This window comes from Castor canadensis, chromosome 10 (genome assembly GCF_047511655.1).
Source record: "Castor canadensis chromosome 10, mCasCan1.hap1v2, whole genome shotgun sequence".
NCBI lineage: Eukaryota > Metazoa > Chordata > Mammalia > Rodentia > Castoridae > Castor > Castor canadensis.
Window position 1 is genome coordinate 48,227,158 of NC_133395.1, and position 14,774 is coordinate 48,241,931.

Sequence of the window (14,774 nt, forward strand, 5' to 3'; positions counted from 1 at the left end):
TGTTTGGTTTTATTGGCACTTCAATAAATCTCGGGTAGGATATTGTAACGTGACGCCATGCTGTTTGTTGGCACTTACAAAGCTCCATATTTACCTGCTAATTCTAACGAATGCCACATGAGAGGTATTTCTTGATTGGTATAAAACTCAGAAATAAGGAATTAACTAATCACATATCTGTCGAAATCTTTTGATTAGCATGTTATTATTGGTTCTGATCAACAGAGGACCAGGTTTTGAGATGCTAAATATTTATATAGTTGTCTTTTCAACTCTTCTCTCTAAATGAGAAAAATCCAGAAATTATTGCTCATAATATAAAGAAGCCATAAGAAGGTTTTAGGCATTTTCTATTATTTCTTCAACTATTTTCCTATATTCGATAACATTTAACAGAGGAAGTATGGAAGACTTACCCAGTTATAGGCTTTTTAAAAATACATGTTGGAAAGCAGATTTGATTTGTGAATTAAATGCCTTTTTACTTTTAGTTTCTGTCTCCCTTTTAGTAAGTTAATTCCACTTAGATGCAGGTGTTTTAAATTTAATTCTACTTACAGATACATAATTTTAACAAGGGTCTATTTGCATAACTTTTAAAAGACTGTTACTAATATAAAGACTAGCCATCATCTTACAGAGTCTTATTGGTGGTTGTAGCTTGAGTATAATTTCAGATTGATATTTTATCATTTTCTTGTGGAATCACTGGTTAAAATTCATCATTTTTCAAAATTTATTTCGAATAGCAAGCAATAAAGGAAAACATCAAAAAAAGAGAAGCTGAGGAAAAAGAAAAACGTGCCAGAATAGCTAAAGAATTAGCAGAGAAAGAAAGATTTGAACGCCAGCAAAAGAAAAAGCGCTTACTAGAAATGAAAACCGGTAAGTACGTTCAAATTTGTTATTCATGCTATATATACTTAAAATTTATTTGGCTTTACTTTATTAGCATTTTAATGTACTTGTTGAAGGATAATGACTTGTTTCTGTAATTAAACCACAGAGCAAGTCTTTTCTTATTCTCCTTTAGTATGGTACCAAGTGCTGGTGCTGACGTCATTCTAATGTTGATCATTCATAATTTGGTCTTCTGGTATACTCTTTTGTTTCCAGTATATTCTCATTTTTTTCACTACTCCTTGGATTACCAAACTGTAAAAACATATGTCAGTTAATCAATATACAACCCCAGAAAATTGACTTAGGAACATTCTATAGGACACATAACCTAGTTTCTTCAATAAAATACTCCTTAGAAGGGAAAAAAAATTGATGGAGGGGAAGCATTGATTAAAATAACTTTAAGAGTAGAGAGGGGGATAGTTCAGTGGTAGAGCTTTTACCTAGCACCTTCAAGGGCCTGGGTTCCATCCCCAGCAATGGAGAAGAAAAGACAAAAGGGGAAGGGAAGGGAGAGAGAGAAGGATAGAAACATATCAACCAATTTATATGAAACTTATGTCTACCCCTCTCCCTAAAAAAAGCTTTGAATACTTTTTTTTCTTGTAGACATGACAGTATTGTTGTCAATATGTTTCAAAGTATCCTTTATAGATTCATACTGAAGTTTCACAGACAATTTTGATATTTGAGATTTAATTTATAATAGTCTAGAGTGGCTGGGAAGTAGGCAATCTTGTAGATGAAACAAGATTGTCTATAAATAGTAATTTCGAAAATCGGGTAGTGGGTACTATTTTCTCTAATTTTGTATGTTTTCACTTTCTACAGTAAAATGTTTTTGGGAAAAATTAAAACATTTTAATTACTATTGTACAGAAACATCTATTATTTTCCAAAGCTAAAAGATACCACTAACATAGAAGCAAAGAATTGAGTATATACTTTCAACTCCTAAAGCTTCCAGTTCTTCTATTCCAAGTCACTAAGGGTTGCAGAACATTTTAATTAAAATCCATCAGCCTCATTGCTAAATCGCCATAGCTTACAATTCAGTACAGCCAATGCACCTCAGGTTTCCCACAGGACAAGCAGATGCCTACTTTGCTTTCTTCACTTTCACTCTTCCAGGCATATTTTATGTTTAATAAAGCAAATTGGTACCTTAATGTATTGCACTTACTTCTGCTAGGAAAGAAAAATCATCTAAGCAAAATTTTTCGTTTATGTCTGAAATTCAGAAAATGTTTTCAGGAATATCTTAAAGTGTTAACAGAAATGGAACTCAGAAAGGTTTAGTATTGATTTTTAAAAACATACTTCTGTACAAGTTTAAATTACTGTCTTACTGCCTAATTTATGGACTTTCTATTATTTGAATATTTGCTCATTGGTTTGAGAGTCATCTACATGAGTTCCTTGGTGAAAGATTGCCTGTATTGTCTGGGCTTTTTGTCCAAGGGCCTGCCACATAGAGTCTCTCAGAATTTCTCTGTTACATCAATTTGGAAAATTGAAACATGATAGAGCACAAAATTTTAATGCAACTTCAATGGAATCTTAATACCATTCTAATTTAATTTTTTTCGTTAGAAAAATTCTATCTTTAAGAATAACTAAAATTATTTTTCAGATTTAAAAATAGTACTTTACATTGTAAAAAACACCTAAAACTTACTAAGTCAAAAGACCACTACTCATAGAAGTCCTACCAAAAAAAAAAAAAACACGCTGTTGACATGGCAGTACATTGTTCAGTTTTAAATGTTTCTTCATTTGTGTCCTAGTGAACCTGCAACTTAATGTTTTGCTTTATTTTGCTGAACCTTCTGAATGCTTCCTACTATTCTTCATTTGTAGTTTTTAATAGATATGTAATTGAATTTACTGGGTAAGTTTGATTTATTATTTAGTAATGAAGTGATGGAAGAATAGTTATTTCTGACTTTCCAGTGTGGTCAATGTTTATCCATAAATATTTAGAAAACGTTTATAATTATTTTATTAGGATATTGAATAGAAAATGATAGATATTTTTAAGACTTTTGATGCACGTTGCCAAATTTATTTCCAAAAATGTTATTCTAATGTCCCCAGCACATTCAGTTATTACTAATTTTTTAAAGATTTTTGGTAATTTAACATTGTTTTATTCTAATTTTCACTTTTTGAATACTACTGAAGTTGAATTTTTAAACATTTATTAGCATATGTTAATAGTACAAAAGTGTTCTTTGTGATAATTCCATAGATGTGTACGTGTTCTTTGAATAAGTTCACTCCTATTATATTCCCTTATCCACATTCCTCCTTCCACCCTTTTTAAACAGTATTTCAAGTTTTATCATATTTATTTTTCTTCATATATATTTGTAACACGCTTTGATCCTCTTCATCCTTCAATGTCCTCTACTTTCTTCCTCCCTTTCTCTTGATTCCTCACCCCCACCCCCTTTACTCTCATGGAAGTTAGACATGTTTTTTTTCCTTTCTTTTTTGGTGGTGCTGGGGTTTGAACTCAAGGCCTTACACTTGCAAGGAAGGCACTCTATCACTTGAACCACTCCGCTAGTCCTGTTTTTGTCTTGGGTATTTTCAAGATAAGGCCTCATGAACTATTTGCCCAGGCTGACTTTGAACCATGATCATCCTGATCTCTACCTCCCGAGTAGCTAGGATTATGGACATAAGCCACTGGGTCCTGGCAAAATGGGACATTTTTAAAGTACTCTCAGTTTACTTGTTTTCCTTCTTTGTAAGTTATGTTGTTCTAGTATTTTTTTTCTATTGATTTACACATTATCTCCTTATACATTAATGTTTACTTTTTAAATGTCAGTGTATTCTTTTTGTTCTGTAATATTTTATTGTATTCTTTGCCTTGGTGATTTTTTCCATCCCTGTTAAGTTTATAAAGTAACCTTTACAGAAATTTCATACTCACTAAAATTTTTTCTGGTTTCAATTAGTCGTAATATGTCTCTATCCCATATATTTTTCATTCCTCCTTAATCATTCATATATTTGATTTGTTGTGTACCAGGGTCTGTCTCTGAGTTTTTCCAAAGTAATTCTAATAGTTAATCATCAATTTTGGTTAATGATTAGATTATTATACTTTAATACAGATAGTTTTTTATGTTGATACTCCCTTTCATTCTCAATTTTTAAAAGATTTGAATATTTAAAATTTTTTAAATAGAGTGAAGAAAGGTTCAGTTGTACCTTTGTTTATCATGGAGCTTATTGTATTTGCCCCATTGGATTACTTTATAAAACTTTTTCTGAGCAGTCTCTTGCCAATCATAGTGTGTAATTTATCATAGATGGTTCTCAAATAAATGAAAGATTCTCACACAGTAGGAATACTCAAAGCCTTTTACATGCTGAGGTTGCATATGTGCCATACATATGTATGTCCATACATATGAAGAGCATATGTATGTTCTTCAGAGCATAGTCTAATATGTTTTTATAAATCATATTAAAATGGCAACTCAAAAAAAATACAAGTGTACAATAAGTACCATATACTGCCTAAAAGAATTCAATCTGTTAAATAACTGCTACAGTAAAGAAGTCATAAGAATCAAAAAGTCATTATTTGAAGATACAGTTTTCACGTTTTAGTATAGTAATATTATATGATAGTAATAGTATATATTTCAATATGTATTTTAATATGTATGTAATTACATTTCCATATTATATATACAGTATGGTTTTTGTGAAATCATGATCCTGCTAGCATTTGAAGGCTTTATGAAATAGAAGTTAATAATATATATCTTTTATTAGCACTTGATTGCTAAAAACAATTTTATGGAAAATATCAAGTTTTACTTCTACTCAATACATTTAATTCATTCATTCCTGAGATTTGAAAAAACATGATATTAAATGTTATATTATAGACCATGTGTTATTATCTTCTATTATTTTATGGTTATAGGAAAAGAATTTTAACCTAGGTCATGTTTTATTACTTCTTTTATACACCAACATTTTTTCCCTAAATGCTGGGATTATAATAATAAATAAAATAAATAAGTTTCCTTGTATAGTGAAGTTTAAAATTCTCTTGATTAAAACACACTACCAAAGACAAGATAATTTCAGATATGTAAAATCAAATAAGACAGGTTAATGAGAAGGAGACTAGCAGGGTAGTGGTAGTAACAAAATTTGTTCTTAAGGAACTAAGAAGAATATTAATATATATCAAGTTTTCTAATTTAAAATGATGGCTAAAACTTCTCAGAAATTGATAATAGTTATAACCATTGTGTTTGTTTTTAGATAAGCAGACTCATTCATGTTTATATAATATACTATATGGGCTAATATAGTATATTTTAAGACATGTTATTGTGAGGATCAGCTAAGACTTTTAAGACTTTTTTGCAAGTGTTGTGTTTTGGTATCTTTAGTAAATCTTTAGTCTGGCTTTCCCAGTGTTTACCAAAAATAGTGTAGAAGGGCACTTTACTGAATTTACAGTAGTGTTTGTTGGCTCTCTGAACCAGGAACTTTTTATTTCATCCTATTTTTTATGCAGGACACACATCTCTAAATGAGTAAAACAGAAGGAGTTTCACATAACTCTGACATAAACCCACAGGAAGCTTCCTTCCATATATTTTCATGACTTTAGCATTTCTACCATGCAAATAAAAACAGGTTTTTTTCTCAGATTTACAAATTCTTGTATCAGTACCTGAGATAGTAGAGTAAATTGAGTCCCTACTCTTTCTTACCCACAATAAATCATTACTTGCCCTTGGCAAGAGAATAGGCAACTACTTTCAAATCTCCTATTATTTATTATCACCACCATTTTAGAATGTGGTTTTTGTTAGTAAGATAAAAGTAAAGAAAAAATAATGTGCTAAGTTTCCCTAAAACAAAAATGAGGCACTAAAAGCCATTGTGAGCAGCAAATCTGAAAAAAGAATCTTGTATTATTGTTTTGTAGTGCTAAAAGGTCATTTTTTCTCATTTTTGTTTTCTTTAAAAATGATGAGCCTGGAGCTCTCTTTAGATACTCACAATAGTTTTGGTTGTTTTGCTGAATGATTTAGTATTATTTTGTGAATGAAAAAGAAAATTATATTTTCCAAGTACACTTAATCAGTATATGAATTTCTAATAAATTATCTAAAAGTTGATGCTTAAAATTGTGTTATTCTAATTCAGAAAATAACTAACATATGAAATTTCTGCAGAAACTAGTATGCATAGACACTGTATTTATTTAAAGTACACAATTCCTGTGTGTAATCATTTCCGTAAGACATGGAAATAATGATGTCATGTGACAAATTTTTCTAAGCTCCATTTCTGTTTCTTAACCATGGAGCAAACAGGGCATTCGATAATAGAATTCAAATATTATGCTTTAAGACTTCCTGTGTATGTAAGTTGATCCACATAATTTTTAAATTGCACATCAGAATGGTCTTGAAATGGACTCAGTGTTGTGTAATTGTGTTTTGTGGAGGAAGTAAGTAAGAGCTTATTTAATGGAACAATAAGAACTACATTTGCAGCTCCTATATTTTAGTCTTTAGGTTACAATTTGTCTATTATTTATTAAACTTAAATGTCTCATTTGGTGCAACTTCAGTCTATTAAATAAGGAGATAATTATCTTTTAGAAATTCATTGTTTACCCACATGGCCCAAACTGCTCCTTTGTTTTCCATTCTGTGATTTAGAATAACTAAGCAATTAGGCATCCATTTTAGAGGAAATGCATATTGCATAAATACTACTTGGGAATGTCACTGCCAATCTCAACAGATATGCAATTAATGTGTGTACTTGCTTTTACAAAGTCTTTGACAATTACCCTGTCCTCTACAGATGTCATAAAACTTAGATTATTTTACATTTTTGTGCATATTCTTGTTTTTACAGCAGTGCTTTCAATTTTCCAGTGTTATTGGCAGTTGATGATGTAAATAAGCCAGTAGTTTTAATAATTTCTCTTTTTCTCCATCTTTTATAAAATAGTAATAATAATAATAACTACTATTACTAACAGTTACTAGTCACATGTTATTTGACAGGCTCTGTGTATATTTATTGTTGCACATATTTATAACAAATTTAAGAGACTGCTTTATCAAAAAGCTTAATTTACTTCCACATGATCATGAACTTAATAAGAAGTGAAGCCAGTACCTCTAATCATCTGACTAAAAGTCATCTTTTTAGGTATTATGCTATTATTCCTTTATAATTGATAATTTAACCATAGTGCAGGGAAAAAAGCCAAAACAATAATTTATATTTGTTAACTGACACTAGACTATACCTGTGTAAGGAGGTTGAGAATTATCTTCTCTGGAAAGCTCAGGTGAGAGGGACATCCATCTCTTGTACCATAACCAATGGCTTTAAGCCAGGTGACCTTCATTGGTATATGCAAGCTTCAGGAGGTCCCCAAAACTAAGGATGATTTGCTGCTTTGTTCTGATTCCATTTTGATTCTTCTGATTGTCCAAAGTTTTATTTCAATGCCAAGGACCAGGAGAATGGCATCAGCCCCTCCTCCAGCTTGAAGGAAGGATTCTCCAATGCTCTGCATAGTTCTGGATCCAACAGAGTTCCAGTGCTCAATAGTTCTGAGGGGGATGGAAATGTCTCCAGTCCTAGCCATGTATGACTCAGAAGTTAAGGAATCAGTGAATTTGCAATACAGGAGTACAAACACTCAGAGTGCTTTACTACAGAACAAGTGCCCGAGACACTTTCTTGGCCTACACCACCTAACAAATTTTGCTTTCTGATGTTAGATGCTGAAAGTCTATTCAGTGAATACTATCAATGGGTGTTTGGTAGAAAGTTTTTCCACTTGTCTCACTAAAACTTATACAGATTTTCATTTATGTGCAGAAATATCTTTCACTTGAATGAGGAAACTTTAATTATGAAAATTCATTCAAAGTCCAACCTTTGTGTACATTAATATCTGTGTTTCTCTGCAGCTGTGCAAGGCTCATACACCCTCCTGTCCTTTTCTAGCAAGCTCAGGAAAAAGAAATTGGAAGAAGAGGAGGAGGCTCTTAGATTTCTTCAGCACAACATATTCATGAAATAGTGATTTCTTCCTCCCCTTCCATCTCCCCTTCCCCCCAACCCCCTCTCTGTTTGTTAAGCATGTTTATGGTCCATCCTCATATGGAGTAGTTTATCCTCACTTCAAAGATGACTTTTTCATTGCCCTTCTTATGAGGATTATATAATGTTAACTATATGCTGAGAACAAAATAGACCCAATTTTGTTTAAATTTATTTCGGATAAAGGTTTAAATACCAAACATCACAAGCTTTATTTGGGCCAAAATAATTTAAATCTTTATGGTATGCCATGGATTACTTCTAACAATTTTATCAAAGAACTCTTAATATTAATATCACTTATTCATAACTTTTCTATTACCAAGCACAGATTTCCCCATTCATCTTCTTGGGCAAAAATCAAACCAGGCAATTAGTTTGACCTTAAGCACAATATAAGAATTCTGTAACTTTGATATTATCAGGTATTATTGTATCATAACTGAGAACTCACTCCCAGTGGCACCTTCTTTGTGTGTAACATTGAATGCTCCTTCCTATCTGTCACTTCTAATCTGTAGTTATTTAGATTATGTGCAGTTTCCATAGCAGTGGACTATGCCATGGTGTCATGAGCTCTTCACATCAGATTGCCATCCTAAGTGAAGTTATTATTTGGATTGGGTGGGTATTTATGTTCTTTTTCATTTAAGAGCTAGAAAATGAGTTATTTTCCAGACCTAACTATAAATGTCCCTACTTTTAATAAATCTATGCCATTTACATTAGCTAATGCGTAACTGTAAATGTCAAGAAATCTTTTTAGTACTTACTTTAAGATTCTTACACCTCCTACCAGGGGTTCTGATGGTCTGGATAAACTGTCTTTAAGCATTATCGGACCATGATATTTTGTTTTAAATTTTTTGTTGATACAAAATGCTCATTTCTTTTTTTCCATATATATGCCATCAGCATTGCTCTAATAAGTTATTTAACTTGATCTCTTCTTGAGGGCTTCTTTGTACCATGAATGTCTCTCTTGTATGTAAGAAAATACATATAGTAAAGTCATTTTAAGTGACAACTATGTTCATTAAAAATGTGCACAGAAAAACACATTGACCCTATATAGAAACTGCTTCCTCCCTTTCTCATTGTTCCATTTCTAATGTTTCCCACCTTCTGTGCTAAAAATGCTGCTTTTTCTTCTATTCAATTAAAAAAGAGTCTCCCAAATTCTAAGATAATAACAAATTTAAAAGCAGTCACTGAGATTAAGAGAACATGACATTCTTAATGGATTTGATACAGAAATTTCTGAAAAGCACCAAATCTTCATTAAAAGCAAAGAATTTTATTACCGAATGCCAATATCCTCTGAGACTGTCAGATCTGGGGGAAAAAAGAATCCATTGAAAATAAATTGTTTTCATATAGATCTACTTTCTGTTGATTCACAATCACCATCGTCTTTAAAATAAAGAGAAGAGTTGATCTTACCTTGCTAATCTGAGTACAAAAAAAAAAAAAGATTCATACACCTCCAGAAACCTCCAGTTGTTTTAAATGCATAGAAACATAGACTTTTGAATCTGGACAGCACCTTTATAGATATTTGCCACTTTTTAAAAAGAGGGAAAAATGCTGTCATGTTATTAATGTATGCAAATTCAAAAATAAAATGTTTAAAAATGTGTTACATTTGAAAAAGAGGTGAAATTTTATAATTATTAAATTCTCAAGTAACTAAAAACCAAATCTGGCAGAGTTTCCACCAAAAAAAAGGATTGTTTCTGTGCCTTCGAGGTAGCTAAATCCAGGAATATGTCCATACCCTTTTTGCAATTTGAACGTGCAAGATGCTCTGAAGACAAAAAGTTTTGAAGTGACATTAATGTCCAAAGTCATTGGATGTCAAACCTGACTTGACCAATAGTAAGTTCTATCAAATGTGTATATTTGTGCTGCTGAAATACTTTTAGTTAATGGAATAACACCCCAGGTTGCACTGGGTATAATACGGTTTTACATTTCCTTTGTACCTGTTTCCCTTTCCTACACTTCTCTGCAGTCTGAAACACATTTGTCTACAGAGGTGGTTGTGACATCTACTCTATCTCAAACATCATCATTCCTGTTTCTCTACGTTTATTTATGGTGTTCTTTTTGCCATAAATATCTTTCCCCTACTTGTTAACTCACTGAATATTGTAAAAAATGATTGTGTTCAATTCTTATGTTCTCTAAAATGACTTCTCTCAAAATTCATATTTTATATTGAATAATCTATTTATTAACCATTATAGTCTTGCCTACAATTTTGCATAGAATATTTTCTTATGTTTGTTTCATTTGTTTTAATATCATACTTCTAGTAGAATTACATTGCTCAAAAACATGGATCTATACATTCTTTATCTGCTAGGACTTATGTGTGTGCCTAGTAGATACCACAGAAGGCTGTAAGATTTGTCAAACAACTGATAAATATTTAACTGGTCCATATTGTGTTCAATTTAGCATATTTATCTGAGAAGTTAAAATATAGATCAAAATACAGGCATAGACCCAAATGACTCCTGTGTTTGTAAATAGTTTTATTGGAAAATAGTCACGCATTACTTTACATATTCTTTATGATCGCCTTGATTATACAAGTTGAGTAGTTGTACAAACTGTAAGTCCCACAAAGTGTAAAGTATTTGTTAACTTGCCCTTTATAGAAAAAGTTTGCTGGCTCATGATATAGATCAATAATCCATACACTTTAATTCCTTGATTTTTAAGATATAGAATTTTTAAAAATCTCTTAATTTATTCTTGTCTTCCTTTTGTCAAAAGCATGCATTTGCAAAATGACCAATTTGTGTTGAAAATTAAGGAACTTGTATTTAACTGAGTAGAACTACTGATAAAACTACTGACAATTATTAGGAAAAACTCAATCCTTACACATATTTTTTGACAGCAGAGAATTACTTTTTATTTAGATTTTATGAACCTGAAATAGGAAGCTGTGTAGGTGAACTTTTGAAGTGCTCCCAAGCATCCGGGCTGCCAATTGTTTCAGTCACCAACCTACCACACACAGCCTTTGTGTTTTCATCCTTTTACTCCAGCTTACAGTCCATAGTATTTCTGTACTATTGTTTGTATATCTTTTGAAATGAAAATATCAGCATGTCAAAAGGTCATACATAGGTGGAGGGAGGCCGCTTTTTATTTTTTTATTAATAGGTTCTCTCTTTTCTCTCCTTATTTTTGGTCATTCTGACATTCAGTTTTTAAAGTTAAGAAAATCCGTTCACTGGAACTGGAATTGGTTATGAAGGTTGTACAAAGTCTAAAGTCTCTATCTTGAAAAGGAAGAAAAGAGCTCAGTAGTGTTTGGCTTTTGATGATGAATAAATACACCCTAGGGCAGACTGGGAAAATTAAGCAGAGAAATTGAATATTTATATGTTACTTGTAAATGGTCTAAATAGGCATTAGTGTTTAGATGAAATTAGACATTATTTTATAATAGGATTTTAAAGTATTGTTTCTTAGATGGCTGCCTTTCTTGGATATCCAATGTTCTGCAAGAAAATTAGAAGCAACATAATATTAAGAGTTAACACTGAGAACAGCCTTAACATAGCCTAGAATGCCCCAAGGCAGGAAGAATATGACAGACAAGCGCAGTAACAGAAAACAGATGACTGACTGTTTTTAGAATGAGCAATTCTTGGGAGACCATTGCCTGACATCATCACTGTAGAATTTCCAATAATAATTACTATTAATGGATAGAAGTGACAGTGATTTTAGTTCAGTATAATCCTTTGAATGTTTATTTTTGAACTCCTCTGGCAGAAACTCTTGCAAAGTGGGAACATTTCTGTCAAATTAGTGCTGAATCAGAGATTCCATCAGTAACGTTGAAGTGCTGTGTGAAAGATCACTGCTTGGGAAGTCCATAGACTTCTTCCATAGGCATTCCAGCTCTTATTCTCTGACTGGCAATTAACTCGGAGATTCTAAATGTGTGACAGTGCATCTTTTTAACTTAATTGCAGAATCGCCTTCAAGTGTTAGAAAGTCAGGAAGGTTGTTTACTTGGGGAAACAAAAGGCATTATTTGGATGCAAAGGCTGAGAACGAAGAAAAGCAGTCTTTCTCCTGAATTTCAGATATATTTTAGGGATGAATTGCAGTCATGCTCTGTGGTTTCTAGCAGGTGTTTTAAATGCTAATATTTGTTATGAACTAGTGATGCTGTTTATCTCTCTCACAAAAAAAACACAATGCCTTTTGATAGTAATCACTCATTATTACTTGAATGCATGACATATTTTTATTAGATCAATAGCAAATCTATTAAATATTCTAAAAAACTATCGTTTTGCTCTGAATGTTGATTGCATTCTCTGTTTTCAGCTTTTATAGATAAAAACATCACTTATGACCATTGGAAATACCTTCCATCCTTGAGAAGAGACCCTTATTCTGCTCTTCCCTCAGCATAGACCAAAACCTGTGGAGACCTTTGCCATGGGATGCTAAAACAATGTGGTTGGTCTAAGGAACTATAGCTTTTGGGTTATGCTAGGTTCTAACCGAGTCCACCATTTCAGCACTTCAAAAGTCCACACCATTGCAATATAAGGAAGTGCTGCTGTTTGGAAGTATTATGAAGAGCTTAAGAGCTGTCTCTTCTCTGTCTAGAAAATGTGAAATGAGTGCAAATGGCACCAAACTTTCTTCAAAATTGCTACACTCGTTTGATGGAGAAAGCTTGGCAAGGAATGTTGCTTTCAAATCTTCTTCTCACGAGAAAAACCCATTTTGTGTTTGACCCCATCCATTTCTTAAAGCAGTACATTTTGATCTGATGGAAATAGAATCCTAACTCATCAGCTCTAAAAAGGGAAAGATATGAAGAGAAGGCACAATGTCAGATTCTTAGAATCTGAGAAACTCCTAGGAATATTACAGCCAAGTGAATGAAGGTGTCTACTTGAGGGGGGTGTGTGTGTGTGTGTGTGTGCGCGTGCGCCCGCGCGCGCTTTTAGCCTGCTCTGATTTGGAACCAGTTGATTCTGAAAGAGAAATCAGAAGTTTTAAGAACTTCTCTTCCTCCTAGAAACTTATCAGAGGCCTTTTTGAAGTAAAAAAATGAGACAGTAAAAGTCTGTCTCATTTCATTAATTAGGTATTCAGTATTAATCCATAAAGTACAAAATGGCACAAAACATTTCTTACAGTTTGTTTTAAATGATACTTCAATTAGTGTTCTGATACAACTATGAAAAATTTACTTCTTTATGTATAAAGACCAAGCATGCCACTATTTATCAATAAAGCATATAAAGATAAAACCCAAAATTAACCGTTTTAGAAAATAAACCTTTTAAAGTAAGCTACTGCTTCCAATATAACATCTTTCCATGGCAGGTGTTCAGGGAGCATTTTAAAAATATTTATGGAATTCATGTTTGTGGAACAAAAATTCCTCAGTTGTACATGTTCTATTTATGCAGACCTACTTAAAAGCAAATTGGCCCAATACTAGAATAAGATATGACATATGTCAAGTTTGTTTTATGCACTCTTATATTGAATAACAAATAGGACTATCATAGTCATGACAGCAAACTCAGGTGTGCAAAGATGTAACTATTTCTATGAATGTAGTTTATTTCCTAGCTGAGCCACCAGCCTGCTTAATGATAAATAACTTAATCACTGCTCTTTTTCTGTCTCTAAGTTTGTGTGCAGTAATTCCATTTTAGAGTTCAGTTATTCATGGCAAAATTCCCCTCCTCTCTCCTTATTATCCTTTTCCCTCAGTACAATCCAAAGTTTGGAAGCCAGCTCTAAGCAGGTGTACTCATCTGGAAAGTTCTGACTAGTTCTGAAACAGCATCCCTGCTTTGACATAATTTCTACTGTCTACTTTTTGTAAAGGTGATGAGTGATTTGTCCTTAAATGGTAGCCCCAGAGATCTATTGGGTCTCTTTTAGGTGGGTTTTCTGATTTTCAGAACTTGATTGTCAAGTGAACTTTCTTTTCTTCCCTAGCCAGGTCCAATCAGAAGTTACTATGTTCCAACCACAGCACTCAGCTTCCTGTGGGGATTTCTATGGTCTTCTTGTGCCTAGATCTCTGTGGGTCTCCCAATCTTGACAGTTCTGCACGTTGGGCACAAGTTTCTTCCACTCTAGGATTCTACTCCCAAAAATCCTGTAGTGAATGTGCAGGGCTCCTACACTGCATGTAATCTCACTTACAATCTCTCCCACCTAATGGGGACACATTTTCCAATTACAGTTTTAAAATGTGCTGTTCCTTCTCTGCTACTTATTAAGGTTCTATACTAAGAATGGTCCTTATGGCTTTCACACTGTAGTGAGGTAGAGGAGTTTGGGTTGGCATCTAACAGTAGTACAGAAATAAGAAGTACCACTATTGGTTTTTTGAAATGTGTAATCTTGAGTTAGGTGAGTAGCAAATGAACACAGAGTAGGTGAAGGGCCAGAGTCTCCACGCTTAGGAATCTGATGGGCTGAGTAAATTAAGACAGAGGCATAGCACTTATATTTGGACCAACATTAAATAATGTGGCAGGCCTGCAATGATCCATGGGAAGAGTTGAGGCTAAGGTGGACAGCAAGAGAGCCAGCCATGCTTTGGTTTTTTGGACTCATTCAGAAGCTCTCTCCAAGGCCATTAAGCAGGGCAGTGCCATGGCTTGCTCTAGAGCAAAAAATGCAAATGGAATAGAGGTTGTGAGTCTAGAAAGAGCAAGATCAATTAAGAG

General features: G+C 33.0%; 1 protein-coding gene across 5 annotated transcripts in view; it reads left to right on the plus strand.

Moving 5' to 3' along the window:
- Positions 1-14,774, plus strand: part of Diaph3 (diaphanous related formin 3) — a 492,745-nt gene that overhangs the window by 347,285 nt on the left and 130,686 nt on the right. For all 5 annotated transcript variants that reach the window (XR_012436212.1, XM_074043284.1, XM_074043286.1 and 2 more), the window contains one exon: positions 750-885. Coding sequence is in view for 4 of the 5 variants with exons in the window: in XM_074043284.1 (XP_073899385.1) it covers positions 750-885 (136 nt within the window). In the remaining variant the exon portion in view is untranslated. The remainder of the gene's footprint in view (positions 1-749; positions 886-14,774) is intronic.